This window comes from Scyliorhinus torazame, chromosome 8, assembly GCF_047496885.1.
Source record: "Scyliorhinus torazame isolate Kashiwa2021f chromosome 8, sScyTor2.1, whole genome shotgun sequence".
In the NCBI taxonomy this organism is placed as follows: Eukaryota; Metazoa; Chordata; class Chondrichthyes; order Carcharhiniformes; family Scyliorhinidae; genus Scyliorhinus; species Scyliorhinus torazame.
In genome coordinates, this window is record NC_092714.1 from 11324929 (window position 1) to 11339626 (window position 14698).

Genomic DNA, 14698 nt, shown 5'->3' on the forward strand with positions numbered 1-14698 from the left:
TACAGCACGGGGTTAGAGACAGAGTAAAGCTCCCTCTATATTGTCCCCATCAAACAGTCCCAGGACAGGTACAGCACGGGGTTATGTAGCCACGTAAAATTGCTGCGTCCCGATTAATCTGGCCAAAACCCAATTTGAAATGGCTAACCAGAAAGGCTGCTGGGAAAAGCAGGTAACAAGACACAAACGGACCGCTGCAGGCAGAACAGCATATTCGGTTCTGGGGAAGTCGGCCCAGATCGATACTCAGGGCTATCAGCCCATCAACCCAGACATTTGCAGGTATATTCAGGACTCTTAACAACCCATCAATCCAGACATCTGCAGTTTAATCAGCTATCCACAGGAACAATTGCAACATATTAGCAATTGAATACCGGGCTAGACCTGTCGGCGCCTGCAGTGGCCGAAACAAAGGCAGGTGAACGACCACCCCCCGATCGGGGAATCGCCTCGCAATTGGACGTATCGACCCCAGTGATTGGGAACAGGTCCAATCACTTGGGACTCAGGGTCAAGGGCCGCCCCGGGAGGCGGGAAGCCCCTGGGCCCTATAAAGTGAGGGGCCAAGTTCAGATCTCTCTTCTCTTCGCCTGCTCGAGACCTTCGCAAGAACAGCAACCGGCAACCGTAAGTTTGAATCCAGCGATCGCTATCCGATAGAGACTCCTAGCCATCGACCTGTATCAGCCTTTTGAATCCCGCGGGCCAGATCCGATTGGATAAGCCTTTCATTTCCCTGACCTGGTGGGCTCTTCCTAAAGTTAAGTATCGGCCAGTAATGATAGGTTTATTATATCGATAGTAGGATTAGTGTATAAACATTGCTTGTTGTATATAATAAATGACCGTTGATTTCAATCTTTCTAAGCGGTGTGCTGACTTATTAATCATAACTTGAACTTGAACCACGTGGCGGTATCAGAAAGATACCTGGCGACTCGTGAGCAAAGGTGACGTAATCAGAGCTAATAAACTAAGGCTAAAAAGAGCAACAGTTAGTTACAGAGTAAATCTCTCTGTATGTTCCAACAACATACTTTGAGCCACCCTCAGAAGAGCACCCTCTACTGCCACAAATTAACATTTTTTCATTTCCAAAAACATTTTTAGTTGCAGGAGCTTGACTGTCACTTTAAGTTTGTTAAAACTGAATGAGTGAGAATCTTTCCTTGCCTTGAACCTTGACACTCTGAATGAGAGAGGAGAGAGTTGTCCATTGAGCTAGGGCTGACACTGCGTTATTTGAAGATAATCTGTGTGCAGGACCCACTGTTGGACTCTGTGGCCAATAGATTGCCACACACCAGCAGAGGGCCAGTTGCGCTTTATAGTCAAACACTGGGATAGCCCCCTGCTCACAGACTTACATTGGTTCCTGGTTCACTCACTACTTTATTTTAAATTTCTCACCCTGCAGTTGAAATGCCTCCATGGCCTCACTTCCCCCCATCCCTGTCACCTTCGCCAATACTCCAAGATCTTGTCCAATTCTGACCTCCTGAGCATCCTTGGTTTTGATCGCTCTGCCACTATCGGCTACCTGGGCCCCCGAGGTCTGGAATTCCATCGCTAAACTTTTCCGTCTCTCCACGTCTCCCGCGTCCTATCAAGCACTTCCTAAAACCTGCCTCTTTGAGCAGGGTTTTGGTTAAGGAACATCCTGTGGCTCGGTGTCAAATGTATTCACCTGATAACCCTGTTATGGAGCAGTTAGCAATGTTTTACCGCGACTGCAATTTTCCAAAAGTCCGCTGACCCGGTTAAACCAGGCTACCCTGGCCATTGGTCGGACGGGAAAATCCCACCCTATGTTATGGGTTTTACAGAAATGCACATTGTGTCACCGGGCATCACATGGCGCGAGACGCTTAAACATAGACATAGAATACAGTGCAGAAGGAAGCCATTCGGCCCATCGAGTCTGCACCAGCCTTTGGAAAGAGCACTCCTCTTAAGCCCGCACCTGCGCCCCATATCTGTCACCCAGCAACCCCACCCAACCCCTTTCGACACGAAGGGCAATTTATCGTGGCCAATCCACCTAGTCTGCAGGTCTTTGGACTGTGGGAGGAAACCGGAGCACCCGGAGGAAACCCACGCAGACACGGGGAGAGCGTGCAGACTCCGCACAGCCAGTGAACCAAGCCAGGAATCGAACCTGGGACCCTGGAGCTGTGAACCGATAGTGCTAACCACTGAGCTACCGTGCTGCCCTTATTATTTGAATTATTATTTATTTATTCTTTACGAACTTGCAAATTCGACTGACAAAAGCGTGTTTGCTTTTGAGGAAGAGGATCCATTACTTTGAAAGAGAGACTAGTTCTGCTCCTTGTTACTTGGGCACATGCAAGTTCATAATTCTCAACCAGGATCACGTTCACTTTGAGCAGGGATATCGAAGGGATGACACTGTTAAATAAGGCAGCTATTCAGATACCATGCCCAATTTTCCTCCCCACCCCTGACCTCAAAATCAGATGATGGTTATAATGGGAATCTACTGGGAGATCAAGTAAAGTTAAAACTACCCACATAGAATGTACCAAGTATAGATCCTCCTTTTGAAGTACTAAATGCTGTGATATCCGACAATGTTGCTGTGAAGGTCCTTAGGGGCGTCTTTATTACATTAAAAGCTCAGGCCCATTGGGAAGGCTCCATTTATGTGTGTGTGAGGGGGGGGTGGCGGGTTGCTCATTGGGGGTCCCCATGTTCTGGGGTGGCAGATTTCCAGTTTAAGGTAAATTGGGGCGCCGTTTAAAGTTGGCTCCCACTCCGCCATTACTGGCTCTATCAAGTCCTGCCCCGTTAGCCTGACAGTGAAACCCCCACCCCCCCTCCCCCAGATTTTCGTTGCACAGGGTGCCAGAGAATCTGGTGAGAAAACTCGGCTGTGCAGCTGGAGCGATACTCGCTGGTATTCCCGCTGAAACCGACACTCTGCAAAAACTATCGGAAGATTCTGTCCAGTGAGTGTGCGCCTGTGAGTGTGAGAGAGTGTGCAGCGCGTTTGTACAGGTCTGTGTCTGTGTTGTGTGTGTGCGGGGGGGGGGGGGCTATATTTACAACCATTCAGCTGGCAACCATGTCGTTGAAAAGTTTTGAAGATATTCCAGAGACCCCCACACATCCTTCAGTGAACATCTACACATTGCAGGTGCAGTTGTTGGGAGAGTTCCTAAATAATGGTTTTTAAAATGCCAGACACATTCTCAACCTTGCACCCTTCAAATTTCAGATACAGCTTTGAATGGAGATGGTTGGTGAACCATAGCGAACCCAGTTAGTGGGCGGGATTCTCCGGGCTCCGGCGGCGAAATCACACTCGGCGATCAGTCGGAGAATCGGCGTTGGCGCCGAAATCGGAGGCGGCGACGCTTTTGTGATGCTCTGCCCCCTCCAAAACAGCCTACTCAAGTACACCGCATGCCGTTGGGACGGTCTCAGGACATTATCTGAGGCCCTCCCCCCCGATGCTCCGCTCCCGATCGGCCGAGGTCCCGACGGTGTGGGTCACGCATTCTATTTTTGTCGGGAACTTGGCGTGGTGGCTGCAGACTGAGCCCAGTGCCGCCACAATCTGGGTGGGGGGGGGGGGGGGGGTTGGCGAGCCTGGCCAAAGGGGGGGTCACTATTTGGCAGGCCGGGTCCACGCGCGGCTGGCGCCATGTTGCACGGCGCGGCAGGCCGCCGTGCGCATGCGAGGCCACAGACCCGGCGATTCTCCGGCCGTATCGGCATAACGAGCCGGGTACTCTACACTGTGTGTCTGCTAGCCCCCAACCCGATGGGGGATCGGTGGCCGCTCTGCACCGGTTTCTCGGTTGTAAAATGCCACCGTTCCGATGCCGGCCTCAGAATCGGAGAATCCAGCCCAACGTCTCCCATCCAGCAGCAGGAAGAGGTTGGTCGATGGAGCTCCAATAATAGCGTACCCATGGCAGGTTTACAGAGTCGTGTTCACAAACGTTATTGCTAATTCTCAAGAATCTTGGTGTTTAGCTAGTTCCAGGAGAGCGGTGGAACCAAATTAATGTTGCCCGCTGTCCACCAATCCCAGCGTGTCAAATTGGAAAATCGACTCCAATCAGTCTGACAATTTGTGGTGGTGGCAGCAGCAGAAGCTGTGGAATCCGGCAGAATGACGTGAAAACCCCACGTGTTCACCGTTCCCCCTACAGGAAGGTAACCTACCCAATCGCTGCAGTCCACTTTTAATGCGATCAGGGGGTGGCCAATAAACGTGGCTTTTGCCATGGCCGGAATGAAGGAATACAGGCCACAGGAAAAGCTCTTGTGCCGTTGTATCCATATTCCCGCATTAGGACAAGGCAGCAATGGGCAGGGAGATCGAGGGAGGGAATTCCAGACTTTACGGCCTTCACTAATGGTGGTGTGGCCACTAATGACAGAACTATTAAAATTGTGGATGCCCAAGATGCCAGAATTGGAGGAGTACTGATCTCTCGCAGGGCTGTAGAGCTGAGGGATGTTATAGAGACAGAGGGCAACAAGACACAGAGGGATTTGGAACTGAGGATCCAGGACAACCCGGGAAAGTTGGCAACCCTGGGTGTTGTGTACCTGGATGAATAACGCCAGTGGCACAGGCTACCATGGCAGCAGGTTGCCTCAGCCCTTCACGTGTGGCAAATATGTTTCGGTTTGTTTCTCCGGTGCTGCCTCGAGTCAAACCAAGCAATGAACACAAACTGAGAGGTCGATTGAGATTAACTCAAGGGTGTGCTGCGGTCTTTGGACATCCTTAATGGGCCAATGAGGGAGCGTTCAGAGTTGGGGTTGGTTGGAAGTTGCCATAGCAATGATAAAGCAGCTATAGAGGGGTGGTTGGGGGAGGGAGAGAGGGAGGTAAAACTATAAAACCAGCAGAATGCACTGAAGCACTATATATCGCCACAATTAGCTCTGCATACTGACAGCTGTGTGGTCTAATTTTCCTAATTGTGCACAGTTTACTTCTATTCCCTGTTATCCACTTAATATTTTCCCCTTCATAATCTTCATGGAATCAACGAGGAAAGTTCTCAAACACAGTGATTTACATTCCAAAGACAATTAAGTCATCACAAATTAGATATTTCCATTGCAGCAACGTTAAGTAATACACCAGAAATCCTACCGACATTGCTCGCACACATTGAGCAAAGCAAATCCATGCAAAGCAAGCTAAAGAAGACAGCCCCAGTGTTAGGAATAGAATATTTAACAAGATAATTGGATAAATATTTCACTCACTGTGAAGAATGGTGATGCTATATGGCAGAGGTGATTCAACTAATACCGTCACTGGATGTCAGGATGAAGCGCTCCCAAATCAGGTATACCATGGCTCAATGCAAAGTAAAGCTCCCTCTATATTGTCCTCATTCAACACTTCCAGGACAGGTACAGCACGGGGTTAGATACAGAGTAAAGCTCCCTCTACACTGTCCCCACCAAACACTCCCAGGACAGGGACAGCACGGGGTTAGATACAGAGTAAAGCTCCCTCTACACTGTCCCCATCAAACATTCCCAGGACAGGTACGCACAGAGTTAGATACAGAGTAAAGCTTCCTCTGCACTGTCGCCATCAAACACTCCCAGGACAGGTACAGCACGGGGTTAGGTACAGAGTAAAGCTCCCTCTACACTGTCCCCATCAAACACTCCCAGGACAGGGACAGCACGGGGTTAGATACAGAGTAAAGCTCCCTCTACACTGTCCCCATCAAACATTCCCAGGACAGGTACGCACAGAATTAGATACAGAGTAAAGCTTCCTCTGCACTGTCCCCATCAAACACTCCCAGGACAGGTACAGCACGGGGTTAGATACAGAGGAAAGCTCCCTCTGCATTCTCTCAGCTGACTTTCCAACGCAGCGCTGAGGGACTGCTGCGCTGTCAGTGGTGCCACCTTCAAGGTAGCCATTAACCTGAGGCCATGTGTATCCTCTCAGCTGGATGTAAAGTTGCCATGGCCCACAAGAAGCTTCCCTAAAGCTGGGCATCGGGTTATCGCGTTGCTATTTGTGGGATCTTGCTCTGCAAAATATTGGTGGCAGGATTTCCTAGATTATAACGATCTTAAAAGTAACTCCATTGATTGTAAAGTGCTTTGAGCTGTCTTGAGGGAATGAAAGCCCTTTATTTCTGTAATACCTCTCCAATACCGTGAGCCTGTGTACCTATGCCCAAGTCTGTCTGGTTTGTGTGTGCTGCCATCAGTAGGCCGGGTTCACTACATTACAGACAACTGGAAACTCTTTGATTTTCCTGGGAGACTCTTAAATCCAATGACAATTGACTGTAAGAGATCAGAGCTCCCAGCCACAGACTAAAACAGGAGTTTTGAAAAAAAGGACTGAAAGACTCCTCGTCCTAGTCCATAATGAAATGGCCTTCATTATGGCACAGAAGGCCATTTGTCTTATTTAATCCCCCGTGATTCTCCGAAGAGCAATCCAGTCAATGCGTCAATCCCCTCCCCCCAGTCTTGGTGGAATCTTCCGTTCTTGGCGGTTGTCTTGTGCGCCGCCTTAGAAAGCAGAGAGACACCGGAACTGACTCGGAGGATGAAGGCCGGCCATATCTTCTGCCCACCAGGCAGTTAAGTGGACGGCTGCGGGCCTTCCTTCCCACGGAGGACCCCGAAATACAATTTCTCGCCTACCAACAGCTGTCAGCCATGGAGGAGGCTGCCCTTTATGTCGGAACAACCCCCCCCAGAGTCCCAGGATCACACAGCAATGGAGGAAAAAGGTGAGTGTTGTTATGGGGCGGGGGGAGGGGGGGGCGGGTCTCACGGTATGGGCGACTCACAGGGACGGATGGGCAGTGGGGGTCAGCAACAAGGGTTTGTAGGTGGTGGGAGAGGGGGAGGGGTGGTGCCGGTGGCTGTCAGGCCTTGATCCTGCACAGATTGGTTCAGATCGAGGGACCCCCTCACTGCTCCCCAGCCGGCACACAACCTGGACAGTTTTACCACAGATGCAGGCTGCTTGCCAGCAGGCCGGCCTGTTGCTGGAAGGCAGCAAGAGGACATTTAAGTGGTCACTAGCTGGACGCTTGAGGCGGGGTGGGAACGTCGGCCCTTCCCAGCCCCACCCTCCTCCTTCCTGCACCTCCTGCGGGGTCAGAGGTCTCTGTTCCCCTTGCTCGGCAAGTTTCCGCAGAACCTTTCGGGAAGTTTGAGAGCACTTTGCAAGCAATGAAATACTTTTGAAGTGTCGTCACTGTTGTAATGTAGGAAACATGGCAACCAAGGTGTGCTCAGCAAGATGCAAAGTAATAGTGTCCAGGTGATCTGTTCCGGTGATGGTGGTACGATGTAAATATTAACCAGGCCATTGAGGAGAAGTGCCCTGCTACTTTTTTCAAAATAGTGCCATGAGACTTTAATAACACAGGGACTCCACACCTATTGAGAATTAAGGGACGGGATTCTCTGTTTTAGCGACAGAGTGTTGACGCCGTCGTAAACGCTGGAGCGTTTTACGACGGCGTCACCTGGCCGCTCGGAGCAGCGATCCCCCCAACCCATAGGGGATCTGCACGGCGCTGGAGTGCCTCACGCAGCTCCAGCTGCCGATACGGGCCCCAGCACTTACGACCGCAGGTCCACGCATGCGCGCTACGGCCAGCGCAGATTCGCGCATGCGCACCACGGCTGTCTCCGTGCCGGCCCCCACGCAACATTGCGGAGCCCTACAGGGGCCCGGCGCGGAGGAACATAGGCCCCCCCCGGAATGAGCCCACCCGCCGATCGGTAGCCCCCGATCGCGGGCCTGGCCACCGCGGAGGCCCCCCCCTGGAGTCGGATCCCCCCTCCCCCCCCCCACAAGGATGGCCCCCACAGCCAGAATGGCGAGGTCGTGCTGGTTAGGACCACACGCGAACGATGCCGGCGGGACTCGGCGGGCACTTACTTGGCCTGTCGAGCGCGGAGAATCACTGGGGGGGGGGGACCTTCAGCGGCCCCCGACCGGCGGCGCGGTCTCCACACTGGCGCGACTGGCACCGATTGCCCGATTGCCGGAGGATCGACGGCCCGGCGTCGGAGCGGCGTGGCGGGATTCGCACCCCCCCCTTCGGCGATTCTCCAATCCGGCGTGGGATCAGAGAATCCCTCCCAAGAACTTTGGTTTAACTATAGTTATGTTATATACGCCAGGTGGATCCCTACAGAGTCTCTCTGCGGTCGGAGTCTTACTGGCCAACTACAGCTGAATGGAGTTTCCCGCCCCTCAGCGGGGGAAGTCGTACTCCGCGCGAACCACGGGGAAGTTAATCATTCCCGCCCCGTACGTCCCGTGCACCTCGGTCAGTGCAGCACTCCCTCAGTACGGCACTGCGGGGGGGCATCAGCCTAAATATTGTGCTCAAGCCTGAAGGACAAATTCCTTCCTTTGGTTTCAGCGGAAGGGATGACCCATGGGCCTTCACCTCGCTGATTGCTGGAAGGCGGGTGCTGATGGGGTGGAGGTCAGTTTCTCCACCCAGTGCCTCAGTGTGGCTGGGGGGGTCTGGTGGAAATTTTGTATCTTGAAAAAGTTAAGTACACCGTGAGGTGCACAATTGAGGGGTTCTACCAAAGATGATGACGTTCACTTTGTACTTCAAAGAATTGTTCACCGTTTGAGTTGAGTTGTGTATAAAATTGGAAAAACTGAATTAAAATATATATATTTTTTAGAAGTGATGACCAATTAAAAATTAAAAAAAAAAAGCGAAGTTGACACCTCCTTTAGCAGCAGATAAAGGCACTTCCTACTCAAGTTAAGTGGCTCTGCAGCCATGTTCCAAATTATGCATCGGGTAGACTCAGCCACCAGCCAAACATAAAACCAGGATTTGCCAAGGCGGGTCATTCTTTTAGTCGGTTCGAGGTGATGTACCAATGTCAACCAGAAGTGATTTTGGTTCACCCCAGTGGCCATATTAAACGGGAATCTCGTCGGAAACAAGCTTCTGCTTCACATACCCAGGAACAGAACGCCTTTCAGAATTGTGGTAGCCACCTGGCCAGAGTTAAGGGGCCAGCGAGGCCACTGACCCCCCCCCCCCAGCCCACCTTCCCAACTCCACCCCCAATCGGAGGCTGTTAATTCCCCCATTAACGGGGTAGAAATCCAACACTGTGGGCCGAACATCACCACTGTTCTTCTGTGGTCATTTACAAACACGTTCTGTGCCTGCTGTTTGCCCACCCACCACTGTTCAACTCCAGTCAAACCAGGACTTAAACTGCACAAAGATTCACATGTGGGCTACACCCCAAACACTTGAGAGGAGATGATGAAAAGATTACCTGAGCTTTGAAGAGAGTTGAATGGGAGAGTGGTGAGTTCTGTTGATTCAGAATTAGACACTGTGGTTGTGGGTTGCTTCTCGCAAGGCCTAATCCTATAAAACCTTCGAAAGAATAGGCTGAATCGCATGCTCCTGTGAAACCCTCGTTTGCAGATCTCCAGTTGCCGTGGGAAACGTCGCCGCCGAGGCATTTCCAGAACTCCTAGGATTCAACAGTAGAGATTTTCTGATAGATAGGTTTCTGGCCACTGGCTCCCCTGCATCTCCCTGGATGTCCAAAAACTGCGACCTCACCTAGCAGTTGAGATCGGTTTTCTGATTGTAAGCCAAGGTGCCAAGCTACACCTGTACTGGGAATGCAGGAGCGGCTGTTTAGCACAGGGCTAGATCACTGGCTTTGAAAGCAAACCAAGGCAGGCCAGCAGCACGGTTCAATTCCCGTACCAGCCTCCCCGCACAGGCGTCGGAATGTGGCGACTAGGGGCTTTTCACAGTAACTTCATTTCAAGCCTACTTGTGACAATAAGCGATTTTCATTTCATTCATTTGAATAGAAAGTCACCGAGACAGCAAGAAGAGCAAGTCACCAGTAAAGTCGGAAATAAAGGGGAACTGGGTTTGACCATCACACATTCAATTGCCTGGGAATTCTCTCCCTCTCTCTCTCTCTCTTTCTCATTCACTCTCTCCTTTAATGTAATCCTTAAAATCATCCTTTTTTCCCAAGCTATTGGTCACCCATCCGGTGTGTCAATTATCTGCTAATATTCGTATGAAGCCTCTTGGGACGTATGTTCTACTTTAGAAGATGCAAGAAGAACTCTGTGACCAACAATGGAATATGGGGGATGAATCGTGGCGACTTGGTGTCGGGTCAAGATCATTGAATTTCGCGAGAGCCTCTTGTGAGATTTGTGATGCTGGAAACACCTTGCAAGATTCCACTGAATGTTGTGAAATGTCGCGATCTGGCTCTCGCTCTAGGTCCAGATATGCATATCGAAATGAGCCCGATTCCCCCAGTGCCCGGGATTTACTGTCTCCGCCTTGGAGACCTCGCCAGGGTGCCAGTTATTACTGGTCCATACAAACGTGGGCCAAAGGTAATGGCACCTGGGTGGGGGGGGATCTCCCATGTCATGGGAAACCCCCGGGTGGTCAGGCATTAGGCAGGCTGGGCATCTGGCTACCCTGATAATGCCTGGGTGGCAGGGGTATTGGCAGTGTGCCAAGCTGGCAGTGCCAAGGCCCTCGGGTGCCAGATTGGCACTGCCAAGGGTCAGGACCTGAGGGGGGGGACCATGCACATGAAAGGGATGGGTGAGTAGGGTATGAAGAGTGTGTGTGGGGGGGGGACGGAGGTGACGGGAGGGCCGGAAATGGGGGCGCGGGGGGGGGGGGTGAAAAGGGGAGTGGGGGGTGCCTGAGAAGGCCCTCAGTGACCCCGTGGCGCCCTCACTTGGGGAGATAATAACTGCGGGCGGGGGGGGGGGTGGCATTGTCCGTGGGTGGGGTGTGGTGGGGACCCTCAAACGCACTTGGAGATCGCGGCACCCTTTCAAAATGGCGGCCCAGTCTCTGAGCAGTTGGTCTCGCCGGCGAGTTCTGCTCAGCACTGCTGAAGACATTTCCAAGTGTGGGCTAGACCGGGGCAGAAACTCCCCAAGGCCCAACAGAATGACTGTGTGTGTGGGAATACCGGTCTAGATAACTCAGCCAGCTAGAAACACCCCGCCAAAGCCGCCCAAAATGACACCATGACATTTTTGGGTTGTATCACTTCCATAGCTCTCGTATGAATTCATAAATCCAAGTGGCCAGTAATGATAGGTTCAGTTTATAAATGACATGGAAATCACAGAAGACTATTTGGCCCATCCTGGCTGTGCTGGTTCAGAAGACACAAGCGGGGTGATTTCAGAGGAATTTCCTCCCCGTAACTCTCGATCTCTCTTTCTCTTCCTTCAAACCATTGCTCAAAACCCGACCCTCTGAACGCGCTTAGAAACTCAGCTGCCCGAATAACTCCTTCTACGGCCCAGTGTCAAATACGGTTGGATTATGGACCTGTCAGTCACCAGATGTTTTAAAGGAACTAGACAAGTTCAAGTTATAGTTGTCCAAAGGGCATAGCAGCAGGGTAGCACAGTGGTTAGCACCGTTGCTTCACAACTCCAGGGTCCCAGGTTCGATTCCCGGCTTGGGTCACTGTCTATGCAGAGTCTGCACGTTCTCCCCGTGTCTGCGTGGGTTTCCTCCGGGTGCTCCGGTTTCCTCCCACAGTTAAAGATGTGCAGGGTTAGGTGGATTGGCTATGCTAAATTGCCATTAGGTTAGGTGGGGTTACTGGGTTGCGGGAATAGGGTGGAGGTGTGGGTTTAAGTGGTGTGCTCTTTCCAAGGGCCGGTACAGACCCAATGGGCTGAATAGCCTTCTGCACTGTAAATTCTATGATCTATGATATGTGTTACTCAAAACAGTTTAACTGCTAGAGATAATTAAACATTTTGATAAAAACAGTTAATTGGTGAACAAATTCGATGCATTTACTCATGAGGACTGGCTAAACTATGGAGTGTGGTTTTGGACCACAGAAGACCCCTTCTGCAAACGTTGTGGTATTCACCCGCACACAGCTGCTGCAAAGCTTGTTCTGTTTGTATCAAGTACTCTTCTAGTTTGTGCAATCTCTGCTGGAGAGCAACAGTTCCATGCGAGGGGAGTAGGCATTGGAAAACGCTGATCCTGCTGAAGTCAATAGGAATAAAAGCGTGGAGGGATGTGGAACAACTATTTCCCATTTTCACCATCAAATGTCTTGAAATGAGCAATTTCAGGTTCAAAGAAAACCTCAATTCCTCCCATGAGAATTAACCAGTGAATCCATCTGGAGAGTAGTTACTCAATGGCCTCACAAACATTCCAGGACAAAGCAGCCTATTTGATTGGTTTCCCCATCCATCACCTTAAACGTCCACTCTCTCCACCACCACAGAGGCATCAGTGTGTATTGTCTACAAGATGCACTGCAGCATTTTGTCCAATCTCCCTCGACACTACCTTCCAAAACTGTGACCTCTGCCACCTCGAAGGACAAGGGCAGCAGATACCTGGCAACACCACCACCTGTGGGTTCCCCTCCAAGTCACTCACCATCCTGACTTGCAAATGTATCGGCCGGTCCTTCACTGTCGCATGGGTCAAAATCCTGGAACTCGCTCCCTAACATCACTGTGGGTGTACCTACACCTCATGGACTGCAGCAGCTCAAGAAGATTCCTTCACGAGAGCAATCAGGGATGGGTAATAATTGCTAGCTAAATCCCACAAATTAATAAATGAAGAAAACACGCCCAGGACGCACAATGGACAATCTGAGCCCTCGTTTGTCCCCCCACGAGATGATTTGTACAACTGACTGTTAGTGAGTTACAACCAGGTGAATGTCAAAAACAAACCAATAACACGGGGAAAAAAAGTTACAAAAAGATGCACTCGGAATCAAGCTGCACTCTCCACAGGCCAGTTGCCAGATTGAGGCTGACTGGAAACCGTCCACACAATCCCCTGAGCATCAGACGTGTCTCCAAGGAAACAAAAGTTGACACCGACTGCTAAACCTCGCCAATTAGACAGTGAGGAGTGAGAGCTGCATGGAGCAGGCTTCCCTTCCTCCCAGAGTCTCTTTGCTCCTCATTAATCATCTGAAGTTCCGCTGTCGCAAACGCTAAGAGAGACTGGAAGTCAGGGAGAACTTCCAGACAATTAAAATCTTTCCAGAAAAAAAAGGGTGTTACAAAGCAACCCGACAGAGTTTGGCGATCCTAACGGATGGGACTTTAACGCTGACCCCTGCTCAGCAACATCATTTTTTAATTTTTAAAATTTTTAATTTTTTTATTTTGTTAAATTTAGAGTATCCAATTCATTTTTTCCAATTAAGGGGCCATTTAGCGTGGCCAATCCACCTAGCCTGCACATCTTTGGGTTGTAAAACCCACGCAAACACGGGGAGAACGTGCAAACTCCACACAGACAGTGACCCAGAGCCGGGATCGAACCTGGGACCTTGGCGCCGTGAGGCTGCAGGGCTAACCCACTGCGCCACCATGCTGCCCCACAACATCATTTTTAACGTTCGAAGGCAAGACAGGTGGAAACGCAATGAAACAAAAACCTAGAACAGCAACTTCTTCAAGTTTTCAAACTTCTCAAAGCTTCAAAAGCTTGTTGAGAAGAGTTGAAAAAAAAAAATTGTAACTTGAAAGACGGCAAACTGTAAGTAAGACTCATCAAATTGACTATTGTCTGTGGAGAGAGGAACAAAGTTAGTTTTGGACTTCTGATTAAAAGGTCACCGACCGGAACATGTTTCTCTCTCCACAGATGCTGCCTGGCTTGCTGAGTATTTCCAGCATTTTCTGCTTTTATTTCGGACTGCCAGCATCTGCACTGTTTTGCTTTTGCACAATAAAGTACAACAGGTTTGATTTGAACGATTGTCTCTCCTGCTCTGCACGATGCTGACGTAATGTCATTGCATTACCTTAAATACTGGGGACAATGCAACATTTTAGGATATGTCTGAACCAAGGTGATCCATATTGCCTTTGCCATCCATTCTTCTGGAATACCACAATGCTGTAATCTTTTAATCCTGGCAGATAGTTCAATATTTTAAAGTCAAACCTCTTGACCACACAGCACCGTACGGGAGGGTCAGTTGGATGTTTTCCAGTGCTGATTCCTGGCTGGATCCTATCGCCTTCTGACACGAGAGTACCGCCTACTGAGCCACAGTGACACCCAAAGGAACCCTCACTGAATACTGCGGAGGGGGCGGTAGATTTTCAATATGCCGCCCAGATGTAAATCAAACCTCATTGTAGGAACCCTGGTTTTCAGCTGCAAAAGGTCTGAAGTGCATACTATCCGATTAAAATGGCGGAGCGGTAAAGGACTGTGGTGGAGTGCCCCTTTAAGGGGCTAAGTCCCTGGACGATCATGCAACCCGATCAGTCAATGGGGCCGCAGCCCGAGAAACCTGGCGGCGGAGCACGGGTTTCCGAGTTAGTTTGGAGCCTTGGAACATGGTAACTTTCATCACATTTTCTGGGTATCGCTATGACTCTAATAAACCGTTACTTGTTAATCAACTTGTTAATTGCCCTTCTGTCAGGATATTACATTGGCAACGAGGATCAACTGGGGGGCCATCCTATTGCTGCAGGAATCAGGTGGGCAGACCTCGGTTGGAAGCCTTTCCTTGAAACAAATCCGTTCAGCAGTCTGAGAGGATCAAAATGCCCCTTTATGGCAAATTCGACCGCAATACGGAGAAATGGGACTATATATTGAATACCTTCACTGTATTTTTA

At 50.4% G+C, this 14698-nt stretch overlaps 1 protein-coding gene across 17 annotated transcripts in view; it reads right to left on the minus strand.

Annotated features, from left to right (window-relative positions):
- The window catches only part of robo2 (roundabout, axon guidance receptor, homolog 2 (Drosophila)), a 1628477-nt gene that overhangs the window by 990568 nt on the left and 623211 nt on the right, over nucleotides 1–14698 (minus strand). For 9 of the 17 annotated variants that reach the window (XM_072513085.1, XM_072513083.1, XM_072513084.1 and 6 more), the window contains exon 1: nucleotides 9319–9515. The exons of the other annotated variants lie outside the window; for them this stretch is intronic. In XM_072513085.1, the coding sequence (XP_072369186.1) occupies nucleotides 9319–9511 (193 nt within the window). In that variant the 5' untranslated portion in view covers nucleotides 9512–9515. Of the gene's footprint in view, nucleotides 1–9318; nucleotides 9516–14698 lie in introns of those variants that run through there. 17 annotated transcript variants of the gene reach the window in all.